Genomic DNA, 14714 nt, shown 5'->3' with positions numbered 1-14714 from the left:
TTGTCTGGATTCTCGTCGTTCTATCATAAGTTATGTTATGTTGTTAGGAGATTCACATATTTCGTGGAAATCTAAGAAAAAACACATAATTTCTAAATCTTCTGCAGAAGCCGAATATCGTGCAATGGCTTCTGCAGTTGCTGAGGTCACATGGCTTGTCCGTTTGCTGGATGAACTTGGTTTATCTAAACGGAAACCTGTGCTGCTTCACTATGATAATCATCGGATCTACACATTGTGATAATCAAGCACTCACTCTTGTAATCAAGCTTTTTGCATTGCTGAATATGGATTAGCCCTAAAATTAAACCTTTTGTTATAGTTTTTTTTAGCTTTCTTGGTTATTTAGAGTAAGTCCTATGCTAGATTCAAAATGACTATAGCCACCGCTATAATTTGGCACCAAAAGAAAATATATAACTTCAACTCTAATGCTAGTTGCAATTTGCAACTAAATGATTTCATAAATAATCCGCCCCTCCCCCTCTCTCCCCCCCTCACTCCCTCTCCCGCTCACCCTCGCCCCCCCCCTCTCTCTCCGGAATTTGATTAAAGCATGCCAATATGAATTCAATATATGGTTATTTGATGATGTAGTTAGATGGATATATGCATCTTTGGTTTTTAAATTTTGAACCAAGTACACTTCTGATTATATTTGCATCTAAATATGAAACCCTTTGGTGTTGAGCTTCTCGACATTTGGTTACAAATTATTAAAATGGGACCAACTTTAGCATTGCACTGGACTTGCTAAACCTTTCTTATCTAACTAGCTAACACCGCATATGATAGATAACTTTTGTACAATCTGTGACCTGACAAGTACTATGTAAAATATTGGCACATTAAGTAAATAGGTAGGATGCCTAAAATTTTTGAAATCAAACAACTTAAAATACTGTAATCATCTCAAAACGAAATTAGCAAACAGTCAGAAAGTCCTGGCTCACATGGATTAAAATAATGTAAATTATTCTTAATGTAAACCGAAATTAGTACTCCCACTCACCTCAGCTTGTGTTCCGATTTCTAGTCAGAGGGTCGCTAATTTAAGTGATCAATGTATAGTTCTTGGAATTCTGAATTTATACATAGGTCGTATCTCTAATTCTCTATGTTACCCATGCCCCGAGCCCGATGTGTAACGCGGAAATAAATAACAAGTTGGTATGTAGTTGCTAATGGATATCCAGTACTAATAAAAAAACTCAACTAAAAGACCTAAAGTAACAGTGTTATATGTAGCTCAAGCATCCCGTATAAAGCTTTTTGAACACAATGATAAATCAACCAAATTATAATAGGAATGATACAGAAGTCAACAGATTGAAGTCAACAGATGAAGTCAAGGGGTTATTAGTGTAATTATACATATAGTGCCAAGTATAAAATAGTCTTTTATAGAGAGTTCGTTACATTTCTGTTAGTTGGATTCTATATAATTATCATCATTGTGATGTAATAAACTAAGGTTGATAGATGCATTCTTGAGAGATAATGTTTGTGATTTGTTAATTAGCTTGAATATAAACAATGGCTATGCATTTCTTCATGGTATCAGAGCTGTTGTTGTTCAATTAGAGCTGATTTAGTTCGTACATACATTAGATCTTGAAGAAGTTAAAGTTTTCGTCAACAATCTATTGATTTTGAGCTTGAAAAGCGTAACAATGGCGTCAAGTAGTAGATTTTCATTTGTGGATATTATTTATGCATCCGAGTGATGGACCTACATCTATCAATGTGATTAAATTACAAGGAGCAAGTGATTACAGAACCTGGAAAAGATCCATGGAAATTCAATTGTCATCAAAGCGAAAGCTAGGGATCGTTACTGGAAGCGAGCTGCGAAGTTCTACAGGTGGAACTGATGGCGTTCAATGAGATACGTGTAATAACATGGTAATTGCTTGGATTTATAATAATGTCTCAGATTCTATTAAGAACTCGATATTGTTTGTTAATAATGCTAGTGATGCGTGGAAAATACTGGAAAAACGATTTCAAGTTGTGAATGGATCTAGGAAGTATAAACTGTGTAGAGATTTGTTTAATCTGAAACAAAATGGAGTATCACTTCTTGAATATTATACTGCTATGAGTATCATCTGGTCAGAATTGGAAGATATGAATGCCTTGCCTGTAATTACCACTCTAACAGATGAAATTAGAGTATTAATGAAGACTTTAGATGTACGGAAACAAGAAGCAAAGTTGTTTCAGTTTTTGAATGGTTTAGATGATGAGTATGGGGCTCATAGGAGTCAATTGTTAATGATGGATCCATTTCCAAGTGTGGAAATGGCTTGTTCTGTGATTCAACAAGAAGAGACACAGAGAGAAACATTAAAAATGACTGTGGGTCAGAGTAGTGAAATAGCTGTAATGTATAGCAAAGGAGGTAATCATGGAAACAGTAATGGATCCGGTAGTTCAGAAAGGTGTATTGAGTGTGGAGGTAGAGGACATAGTAAAGACAATTATTGGACCATTATTGGTTATCCAAAATGGCACAACACATACAGGAAGAATTTTACATCAAAGATTGGAAATGTTTCTGGTAGATGGCAATCAGGGAGAAGTAACAACCGAAGGATGGAAAACTCTACATCTGTTTAAGATGATGAGAACGTGGCTGATGAGAATGTTATGATAACCAGTAAACAACTGGAACAATTGCTGAGAATGTTGCCAGTAAAAAGGGATGAAGAAGAAGTAGATAGTCCTTTCTCTGGAATGGCAAAAATTCATACAGAAGTTTCAGAAAACTGGATAATGGAATCTGGAGCCACAGATCATATGACAGCTACGCTTGATTTATTGTCCAATATGAAAGTGGCTCCTTCTCCCTATACTATTAAACTGCCTACAAGAGATACTGTTGTTATATCTCACATTGGGGATGTTCATATGGACAATGGTTTGAAGCTGAAAGGAGTGTTGTGTGTTCCAGCATTTAATCATAATCTTTTATCTATACATAAGTTGGCTTAAGATAATAGTTGTCAAGTCATGTTTTATCCAAAGAAGTGTCTAATTGTGCATTCATCACAAAAAAGGTGAAAGGCATAGGACAACTGAAGAATGGATTGTACTATTTGTCTGAAAATAATAAGGAATGCAATCATTTACAGTCAGATATGTCAAAAGTTAAAGACTATGCAGTATGGCATAACAGGCTTGGTCATGCTCCTCAAGTTAAAATCATGTCTATTCCTTGTATTCAGAAACAGGTATCAACAGTACATTCTCATGTTTGTGTAACTTGTCCAATGGCTAGGTTTACAAAGAAGCCATTTGCATTAAGTGAGTCTCATTCAAAAGTACCATTTCAGTTGATACATGCTGACATTTGGGGACCATATAGAGTCAAAACTAGAGTTAAATATAGTTATTTTTTGACTCTGGTAGATGACTGTTCAAGAATGGTATGGGTATATCTTTTGCAAAACAATTCTGATTTTCTGGTCAGCTTTAAGGCTTTTTATGCTTATCCTGAGAAATATTTTAGTCTGAGTATTCATACTTTGAGAACTGATAATGCTCTGGAGTTTAAAGATTCATATTGTTGTCAATTCTATGCTGAGAAAGGTATTGTGCATCAAACTTCAATTCCTTATAAACCACAGCAGAATGCAAGGATAGAGAGGAGGCATAGATATATACTTGAAATGGCCATAGCATTGAAATTTCAATCTGGTTTAGGTATAGAGTATTGGGGTGAGTGTGTTTTAACCTCTGTTCATATTATGAATATGTTTCCTTCTTCTGTGTTGAATAACAAATCTCCATATGAAGTGATTTATCATAAAAAGCCACCATATGAGGATTTGAAGTCATTTGGTTATCTGGCATTTGCTGCAAACCCTGGAGTACATATAGACAAGTTTGAAGCCAGAGGAGTGCCTTGTATATTTTTGGGATATCCGTCAACTCAGAAAGGCTTCAAGCTTCTCAACATATTGACCAAGACTGTGTTCATATCCAGAGATGTGAGTTTTAAAGAAGATATTTTTCCATTCAACAAAACTTCTGGCAGTGATACATATTTGCAGCCTTTACCTGTCACAATGCCTTCTACTCAACCAGTGGTGTCATATGATGACTTCCTTGATTTTAACCAAGAGCCCACACAAAATCAAGATAATTCACAAAGTCAAGGTGATGCAGATACAGATTCATAGGAGAACCATACTCCTGATGTCACATCTTGGAGATCTTCAAGGGTTAGAAAACAACCAGTATGGATGGATTCTTATGTATCAAACTTGGATGAATCACCAATGCAAAGTGCGTCAGCAGTGATTGATCAACCTATTGAATCAAATTTTGCTTGTTTTCTCACCTCAGTTACTACACAGGTTGATCCAGTAAATTTCAAGCAAACAGTTCAACATCGGCATTGGATTGAGGCTATGAATGTTGAGCTAGAAGCTCTTGAAAACAATGGCACTTGGAAAATCATAGAGTTGCCTCCTGGTAAACATGCCATCAATTCCAAATGGTTGTATAAAATAAAGTTTAAGGCCAATGGTGCAATTGATAGATTTAAAAGCAGATTGGTTATTCTTCGCTGCAATCAGCAGTATGGAATTGATTATGGGGAGACGTTTGCTCCTGTTGCAAAAATGGAAATTGTGAGGAAATTACTGGCTGTAACAGCTATACAAAATTGGCATACTCTGCAGATGGATGTGACAAATGCTTTTCTCCATGGAGATCTTATGGAAGAAGTTTACATGAACTTTCCTCAAGGTTGTACTGGATGGGGATCAAGAATTATAAATACAAGTGTTGGTACAAAGATTCTTAGTGGTGCAAGGTTAGTTTGTAAACTAATCAAGAGTCTGTATGGGCTTAAACAGGCACCTAGGTGCTGGTTTAGTAAACTTTCTACTACTCTTCTAGATAATGGATTAAAGCAATCTAAATCAGATTATAGTTTGTTCATCAAAGCTAATGAGGATACTATAATAATTACTTTGGTATATGTTGATAATCTTCTGATAGTGGGAAATTCAATCTCTGTAATTACTTGGCTGAAATCTATGCTCTCTGAACATTTTTATATGAAAGATTTGGGTGAAGTCAAGTATTTTCTTGGTTTGGAGATACATAGATCCATTGATGGTTTCTTTGTATCACAAAAGAAGTATGTTTTGGATCTGTTGAAAGAATTTCATATGTCTGGAGTAAAGCCTAGCACTATTCCAATGGAAACTCATCTTAAGCTCACACTTGATAAAGGGGAGAAGTTATCTGATCCACAACCTTATCAGAAACTTTTAGGCAAACTCATATATCTTACTGTAACCAGACCTGATATAGTGTATGTTGTTCATATTCATATATAGTATATGCAGCAACCAATAACAGATCATATGCAAGCAGCAAAAAGGTTGTTGAGGTATTTAGCTGGTAATCCTGGTCAAGGAATTTTGTTTGAAAGCAAGTCAGCTGCACATTTAACTGTATACTGTGATTCAGATTGGGCCAGTTGTGCATTTTCTAGAAAGTCAACATCGGGATTTTGTATTTTGCTGGGAGCATCTCCAATTTCTTGGAAAATGAAGAAGCAAAGTGTGGTGGCCAGATCAAGTGCAGAGGTTGAATACATGTCTATGGCATTGGCTAGTTGTGAGGTGACTTGGTTATCAGCTTTGTTGCATGACATGGGGTTGACAGAATTACCTCCTATTGTCCTTAACTGTGATAATCAAGCTGCATTGGCAATTGCAGCTAATCCAGTTCTTCATGAACGGACAAAGCATGTGGAAGTTGACTGTCACTATATCAGATATAAGGTGGCTTTTGAAGAAATTGTTACTAGGCATGTTCCTTCTTATGCTCAGGTTGCAGAAATGTTCACTAAGAAGTTGTCTGCAAAATAACATGCTTATTTAATGAACAAGCTTGGTGTAGCTTCTGGTTCTAACAAGCTTGATGTGGCTGATTCTTCTTCAGCAACACAGCAAGCTTGGGGGGGGAGTAATACCGAAGTCAACAGACTGAAGTCAACAGATTAAGTCAAGGGGTTATTAGTGTAATTCTACATATAGTGCCAAGTATAAAATAGTCTTTTATAGAGAGTTAGTTACATTTCTGTTAGTTAGATTCTATATAATCATCACCATTCAGCTGTATTAAACTAAGGTTGATAGATGCATTCTTGAGAGATAATGTTTGTGATTTGTTAATTAGCTTGAATGTAAACAATGGCTATGTATTTCTTCAGAGCCACAAATGCATAACCTTATGCAATTAATGAAACTTCAAAGTTATATAATGAAGAATTTAAGCAGAGCCAACAAAAATATAAGAATAGTCAGTGATAAGAAACTATAGCCATAACCTAGAACCAAAGTATCTTGCAACCGAGGTTCATACCTTCAGGGTTCATATAAGCTTTAACTATATCTTCCTCTGCCTTAATACATTCACTAAGGTAGCTTTAGTTTTGGTTATAGTCTTCTCAATCCTTCAAAATGTTTCTCCTTCATTTCAGAGAATTAATTAGGTTTCCGGATAACGTTGCCTCTTTTATCTTTTTCTTTTTTTACAATTTTTTAAATTACTATTAAGATATGCCTTCTTCTTCAAATATTCCCCATTTTATCATTTTATCTTATTCCAATTCTCTTGCAATCCAAGCATATAGCTTGTCTCCTTTATCTCTTGCCTTTTTCCGGCCTCAGATTCCATGAAAATCCATTTTAAACCTTTTAGCAAACTTCCTTTGCATAACCAAAACCAGTCCAATCTTTGTTAAATTCTACTATAACAAAACATATTTGACTCTTATAGTTTCACAAAGGATGAAACTTAGTGGGTTGATACCCCTGCATTGTCCATTCATCTTTTGATTTACGACCACTGCCTCCATATATAGACCAGCATCTTTCAACACTATATGTATGTTGGAAATTATGACCATCCATTGATAACAATAGGTTTTTCAGCTTCAGGTTTCATATGTTACCTCCATTATGGATATGGGATAGTGGATTATATTTCGGAAGTCCACCATATATTTTTTTCTGACTCCCTGCGTGCAACAAAGTAATTATCCACATATTTAATTGGGAGAATAAGGACAACAATCTGTTTCTGACCATTATCAGTTTCATAATGCTCTGTCCTGCATGTAACTATTATATTTTTATCCGCAGGTTCAATAGGTAAAAAAGGGAGGGAACTCTGTTTTTGAGTACTATCATTATCATAACGCTCATTTATTGATCACGAAGTTTATCTGTTTCATCCAAGCTTCTCTTTAAGTACCTTTCCAATCCCAATTGTCTTGCCCTGCTTAAGGTTGCAGTCTTTGATCATGCAATAAGGACATTCAAAAATCTGATCCGAACTTTAACTCTATCTCGTCCATCTTGTATATACTTTTATTATTGACATTCTTGGTCCCATCTTCGTAGGAACTTTCTTTAATCAATTAGCCAACCCCTTCAAATGGGGTTGAACCCTTATATATTTTTTAAAATTTATTTTTTTGAGTTTCTTTGCAGATTGGCGGACTGGACTCTTCGGCTTCCTCCAAGGCCATCAAAAAAGGAATTAACCGCTGTTGCACGCTCTCCGTTCACAACCTCCCTGTAAGTCATCCTCTTTCTCTTCGCGTAGCATCATTTCTTTCTCTTTTTCCTTTCTACCCGTGTGTGTCTGTCGTCTTATCCGTAGTTTAAAAATTTGAGATGGCCGATTTTTCTTCGTCGTCGTCTGCGAGTAGTGCTTCTAATCGAGACCCTGGGAAGAGGCCATTAGAAGAGGGCGATGAAGAGTCTGTTTTGAATTTGGGTAACTTGGAAATTCTGGATTTAGGTCAGTGCGGGTCTTTTGGTTTTCTGGCGGGTGATGATTTTTTAAAAGGTATCCTCGATGGTCCTCTTCCCTCTCCTCCCCTAAGCCCTCGCACCCTAGACTTTAGGAATAGGGTATTCGAGGAGAGCCTTCAATTGGGTAGGGTCGAGTTCGAGGGTAAGTCCAGTTTGAATTATCTTAGCTATTATATCACCAAAGACCCTCCTGCGAGTCAGTTGAAAAGTTACACTGACTTTTCAAATGGTTATCGGTACCGGGTGTTGACAGCTGATGAAAGAGTCTGGATGATGCCAGAGTTCGGGATGCATGGCATAACGATGATTATGTTTCAGTTTGGACTTCGGTTGCCGATGCATCCTTTCTTCCTGATGATGTATGAGGCCATCGGGTGCGGCCTTGGACAGTTAACGCCGAACTCTATTGCTCAGCTTAGCGGGTTCGTTGCATTATGTTGTGATAAGGGTTGACTGCCAACTCTAAAATTATTTTTCTCTATATATGGTGTTCGTTTCCACGACGGGCAGGTGTACTTCGACTCTCGATATAAGAGGATTAAGATTGTTAGTGTTAGGTCTTCGAACTCTGGTTATCATGCCAAGTGGTTGTATGTTGGGGGTCCTGACTTGGAGTTTGTGAAACCAAGTGGGAAGGTTAGTCAGGATACGATAGATGACCTAAATAACTTGGAGAAGCACGACACCGCGTATCTCGATGAATTTCATGGGTCAAGATTGTTATATACTCACTTAGATTTGAAAGATTCTAGCTTTTTGGAAATGCACGACTGTAAGGGGGATGTCTGTTTGTTGTTGCCTTTATCTTATTTGTTTTGTTTCTGTTATCCTTCCCCTCCCCCCTTTTTTATCGTTTTTTGTTTTTTTACTGTATATATACAGCGTATCTGATCCTCTTTTTCTTATTCTGTGTTTCAGTAGCAGGAGCTTCTTTGAAGAAAGTTTTAGACAGCGGGGTTCGAAAAGAGATGGACAAAGATATGTTGCTTTTGCTACAACGTGCTACATGGAAGTCTACTGATGCAGCTAGACCTAGTCCGTCTGGTGCCAATCATTCTGTTTCTATAGAGTTGCTCGATGACCATGGAAATAAGGTGGTCGAGGATCATGACAAGGTTATGTCAGATGTTGTTCCTGTTGAGGCTAACCCTCATAAGCGTCTTTGATGGGAGGAAGATGAGGGTCCCGTTGGTGATCGAGAGGCTGTTGTTGAGGGTGTAAACAAAATATTGACAGTCGTTGGTAATAGGGTTTTGATGGGGAACACAGTCGACCCCCGATCTAAGAAAGAAGCAGTTAAGGTCGAGATTCAGCCCACCGAACGATGGACAGGAGGATCCACTGTGCCCTTGAGGGCACTTAAGATTTTTAATCTACCTCAGGATGCGGTGGCGTATGAGGGTCGAAGCCGCGAGGATCTCGCTGATCGATGCAAGAGTCGAGTTGGACGGGTATGCGTATTTTGCTTACTTCTTCCCCCTTTTTTTATTGACGTTGTTTTTGTTAACTGCATGTTATGCACCACTTGACATTTTTCTGCAGTTTCTTTCCGATTTAATGCACATTATGGAGGACTATAGAGCTGACGTCGATGGAGAAGTTCGTGCGAAGTTGGAGGCTGAGATTACGGCTCTTAAGGGGGAAAAGAAGAAGGCCGAAGTTAGTTTCTCAGAGCTTGAGAAGAGAGCGAGTGATCTGGCTAATGCCAACACTGCGCTATCGAAGAAATTTGGGGAGATGGGATTTGTTTAGTAGACACTTAGCAACAGGGTTCAGGAGCTCGTGGGTCGACTTCGGGAAGTTAAAAAGGAGCGTGATGAGGAGAAGACTAAGCGTCAGGGTCTGGACCGACAGGTCGATGGGTTGAACAGCTCTTATAAGCTGATAGTGGAGGAGAATGAGAACTTGAAGCTTGAGGTACAGAAGGGCGTGGAAGAGATTGCCGATGCTTTGGGTGACGGTTATGGCAGATGCGTACGTAGGATGGAGGAGGCTGGTTTTAGTGTCGAGGGGCACGCCTTTGAAGACTACCTGCGAGACCTTGCTGCCTCAAAGGTTGGTGATTCATGAAGGCGGGGAATGCCCCATTGGCTTTTGTAATAGACTAAATATTTTTATTTTGTTCTCAGTTTCTGTGAACTTAAGTATTCTGTTGATTTCTCTGGATGATGGGTTTGAATTATGCTTTAAGATTGCTTAAAATTTAATTAATGCAGTCTCTAAGACTGCTATGAATTAAGACTATTTTCGATTGGATCTTCTACTACAGTCTTTGCTTTTTGTATGAAACAAAAGTCTTTGATTTGATTTATCCAACTTGTTAAGTGTTTAAACATGTTGTACATCAAACTAGAATATCATGAGATGTTGTATATCCTTTTTGTGTTTGCGAAGAATTTCTTCCCCCACCTTCCCCCTTTTTTTGTATTATATAAATGAAATGGTTTTTCCTTACTTATTTTGACTTAAATCGATTTGGAGTAACTTCTGCTTTTACCGTTTCTGTAGGAGATAAAGTAACTGGATGTGGGTACTCTTTGCTTTTCGATATAAGTTAATAGCATTCATTATCATAATTTAATCACCCCTCGATGGGAGTCTCATAATGACCCTCATTACATCGAGGGTTTGTCTTTGGTATGGCATAAACTGCCTCAGGATATCGAACTACAGACAAAAGTAAACTACTGATAGAACTTTTTGAGATGAATCCCATTCCAGGCATTTTTGATAGGCCGGTCGTCGAGATGAGAAAGTTCATAGGTCCCCACACTTACCACCTTCGAGACCCGATAGGGACCCTCCCATGTTGGTTTAAATTTTCCTGAAATGGTGGGTTGTGACACCGCGGAGTCCCTGAGGACAAGGTCATCGACTTTAAGGCACTTGGGCTTGACCTTTTTATTGAAGTACCTTGCGGTTTTTTCTTGCTGTGCGATTATCTGAATTCGGGCTTCTTCCCTTATTTCTTCAAGTAGGTCGTTGTGAAGGCGCAAACCCTCGAGCGAGAGAATGGGATCGAATACCTCGACCCGTGGGGAGATTAAACTTATCTCAACGGGTAGGACAGCGTCAACGCCGTATGCGAGGCGGAAGGGAGTTTCGCATATTGTGCTTCGAGGAGTTGTTCTATATGATCATAACACATTTGGGAGTTCATCGACCCAACAACGGGGTATCTCTTCAATTTTTTTCTTCAGACCTTGCAGAATGGTTCTATTTTTTTACCTCTGCGAGCCCATTAGTTTGAGGATATGCTACATATGCCTTGACATGTTGAATTTTTAGGTCATGTAGAGCCTTCTCGAACTGTGCACCCATATATTGTGTGCCATTATCAGAAACTAGGATTCTGGGAACCCTGAAGCGAAAGACGATATGTTCCATAAAAAATTCTATCATTTCCTTTTCTCGAATCTTGGAGAGGGGCTTTGCCTCGACCCATATAGTTGTATAGTAAACAGCGACCACAATATATTGACATTGATTTCTGGACTTTGGGAAGGGACCCACAATATCTATTCCCCACTGGAAAAAGGGACACGGACAAATTATCGAGTTTAGCTCGGTCGTGGGCCGACGACTTACACTCCCGTGGAATTGACATGCTTGGAAATTTTTGACATAATCCTCACAATCATTTCGAACTGTGGGCCAGTATAGTCCTTGTTTGATCACTTTAAGGGCTAAGTTCTTCCCCCCAAGATGCTCGCCACATATGCCGCTGTGCACCTCGACAATTGCTTGGAGGGCTTCCTCTGGAGATAAGCAACGGAGTAGTGGATCAGATAGGGCGCATCGATATAATGACGAGCCCACAACGCAATAGTTTATGGCTTTGAATATGAGTGTGCGAGCCTCAGTTTTATGCTCAGGAAGTTTATTGTCGATGATATAGTCGAGGAGAGGTTGGCGCTAGTCGAGGTTAATCTGGATCTGATTGACAGATGTTTCGTCGATAGAGGGAGCCTCTAAGATATCGACATATATCAGACCGGGGTTAATGGGTAGACTGGATGACGCCAGCTTGGCCAGGGAGTCAGCCCATTGGTTTTCCTCTCTGTCGACATTCGACACTCGTCATGAAGAGAATTTCTTAAGTAGCTATTGTGTTCGTGTCCGGTATTGGGCCATCCTTTCATTATGTGTCTAGAGGTCTCCACTTATTTTCTTAGAGACCAACTGAGAATCTCCGAATATGTCGATGACTTCCGCCTCAAGTCCGACCGCGAGCTTTAGTCCTGCGATGAGTGCCTCGTATTCGGCTACGTTGTTTGTGGCGGAGAACCCGAATTTGAGTGCTTGTTGGATTTTGAATCTCTCCGGACTGTTTAATATTATCTCTGCTCCTCCGGAGTTGGATGTCAAGGATCCATCTATGAATAACAGCCACGGGAGCGACTGATCGTCATCCGGCTTTTGTGCCCTGGACTTAAACTAGACTCGGCGACAAAATCTGAGAGAACCTGGGCCTTGATCGTTGTTCGAGGTTTGTATTCGATATAAAATTGGCTTAACTCGATTGTCCAAGCTGCAAGTCTGCCCGTTATGTCGGGCTTGTGTAAGATTCTTTTTAGAGGTTGATTAGTGAGAACATGGATTTCCCTCGCTTGAAAGTAGTATCGCAGCTTTTGACTCACAACCACAAGAGGATATACAAGCTTTTCGACTTGTGGATACCTTGTTTCTGCGTCCCGAAGTGAATGACTAATATATTATACAAGGACATCTTTTTCTTCATCGACACGGATCAATACGGCCGCAACCGTTTCATCGGAGGCAGAGATATATACTCGTAATGGCTCGCCAGCTAAGGGCCGGGTGAGTACTGGAGGATTCGTCAAGAATGTTTTTAACTCTGCGAAATTCTTTTCACAATCATCGTTCCACTCGAAATACGGGGATTTGGAAGCTTTCTTCATTGCAGAGAAAAAGGGGAGGCATCTTTTTGAGGATTGAGGAATGAACCTTCGGAGCGCAGCTATACATCCGGTAAATTTTTGTAGATCCTTGACAGATCTTGGGTTTTCCATTTCCAAAATTGCTTTTGTCTGAGCTGGGTCTGCCTCAATGCCTTTCTGGGTGACCAGGAATCCTAGGAATTTACCCGCCATAAGACCGAACGAACACTTGGCATATATCAACATTTTCCTTCCTATTTGTGAGGAGAATATTTTATCCATCATCTGTTATGGCACCCGCATTGATTAAGCCAAAATGCATTACCCTGTACCCAAAGACTCCCCGGTGTGTGATGAACGCAGTTTGTTGCCAATCTTGGGAGTCCATCTTAATTTGATTATATCCTAAAAAGGCGTCCATAAAAGAAAGGAGTTCATTTCCCGCAGTAGCATTAATGAGTTGGTCGATATTCGATAAAGGGTAAAAGTCCTTGGGGCACGCCCTATTGACATCAGAGTAATCAATGCACATTCTCCACTTTTCGTTGCTTTTCTTGACCAGGACCACGTTCGATATCCATGTGGGACATTGCACTGGTTCAATGAAACCGGCTTCGAGGAGCCTGTCGACCTCTTGTTCGTGGTGGCTCTTTTCTCAGTAGAGAAAATTCGGTGCTTTTATCATACGGGTCTGATGCTTTTACAGATATGGAGTGAATGTTGTGCCACGACCTCTGGTATTCCGGGCATATCTCTTGGGTTCCAAGCGAAAATGTCAGAGAACTCTCGGATGAGATTCCTGATTTCTATCTTGAGTACTTCAGGAAGATTTTTGCCAATTCTTGTAATTTTATCTGGATTTCCTTTGAATACTTCTATATCCTCAGTTTCTTCGACAGGAGAGCATGAACTGCTCGTGGGTGTATCGACTAGTTCCCTTGGGTCGATATCAAGCACTTGGTTGACCTATAGATCCTCGTCTGTCTTTTTCCTTGGAGAGACAGTGGTTAAATAGCATTCTCTAGCTGTTGCTTGATCACCCGCCATTTCTCCTATACCAAAGTCTGTAGGGAACTTCATTTTCAAATGGGAGATGGAAGTTATAGCCCGTAAGGCGGTGATCTTCGTTCGACCCAATATGGCATTGAAACTAGAGGATGCGCAGATCACATGAAATTTGACCATCTTCCAAATTTGGCACGGGGGAGAACCGAAAAGAAACTGCATGTCGATAGTTCCTACCACGTGTACTTCGTTCCCAGTGAACCCATATAATGGGGTTCGAGAATTCTCAAGGCGTCGATCGCCGAGGTCCATTCGAGAAAAGGCATGGTGATATAATACGTCAACGGAGCTGCCGTTATCGACCATCATTTTTTTAACTGTGTTGTTTCCTACTTGAGTAGTGATGGCAAGGGCATCCTGAAGGCCCTCGATGAGACCGGGGCGATAATCGTCGTCTGAGAAGGAAATGACAGGAGAAGGGTTTGCTCAAGGGCGTTTAGCTGTTGATGGATTGACATTAAAAACTTCTCGGGCATAGATTTTTCGGGAGTTGTGAGAAAGCCCTCCAGCAGCTATGCCACCAAAGATAACTTCAATTACCCGATCTTCTTCATCTCATCTGTGACGTCTAGGAGAATCTTCTTGTTGTACATAATGCACAAGCTGCCCTCGGTGAATCTTTCCTTCGATGAGGTTACTGATTTGAAAACATTGTTCAGTCGTGTGGCCTATATCTTCGTGGTAATCACAGTATCTAGAGCTCGGAGGATGACCCGGTTTCATGGGTCTCGGTGGATGATAGTCCGACTCTGTTTTCAGGACCGCCTAAAATGGTCATTTTTTCAGTGTTAAGCTCGATGAATTCTTTCTCTGGTCGATTGCGGGGTTGCCAATCTCTTTTTCTCCTATCTCTTTGGGGGCGGTCGACCATACGACTTGGTGGCGATCGACGACGCTC

At 39.8% G+C, this 14714-nt stretch overlaps 2 protein-coding genes across 2 annotated transcripts; one reads left to right on the top strand and one right to left on the bottom strand.

The window, feature by feature from the left end:
* Window positions 1-1902: 1902 nt before the first annotated feature.
* LOC141702718 (uncharacterized) lies at window positions 1903-2622 on the top strand. The gene has a single exon (XM_074506346.1). The coding sequence runs from the start codon at window positions 1903-1905 to the stop codon at window positions 2620-2622; it is 720 nt and encodes a 239-aa protein (XP_074362447.1).
* An 11095-nt stretch (window positions 2623-13717) lies between these two features.
* On the bottom strand, window positions 13718-14125 carry LOC141702717 (uncharacterized). The gene has a single exon (XM_074506345.1). It carries the CDS (start codon window positions 14123-14125, stop codon window positions 13718-13720), a length of 408 nt encoding a protein of 135 aa, XP_074362446.1.
* Window positions 14126-14714: the final 589 nt, after the last annotated feature.

Source organism: Apium graveolens, unplaced genomic scaffold (genome assembly GCF_009905375.1).
Source record: "Apium graveolens cultivar Ventura unplaced genomic scaffold, ASM990537v1 ctg558, whole genome shotgun sequence".
Lineage (NCBI taxonomy): Eukaryota > Viridiplantae > Streptophyta > Magnoliopsida > Apiales > Apiaceae > Apium > Apium graveolens.
The sequence above is the reverse complement of the archived record's forward strand: the minus strand, read 5'-3'. Positions and strand labels throughout refer to the sequence as shown.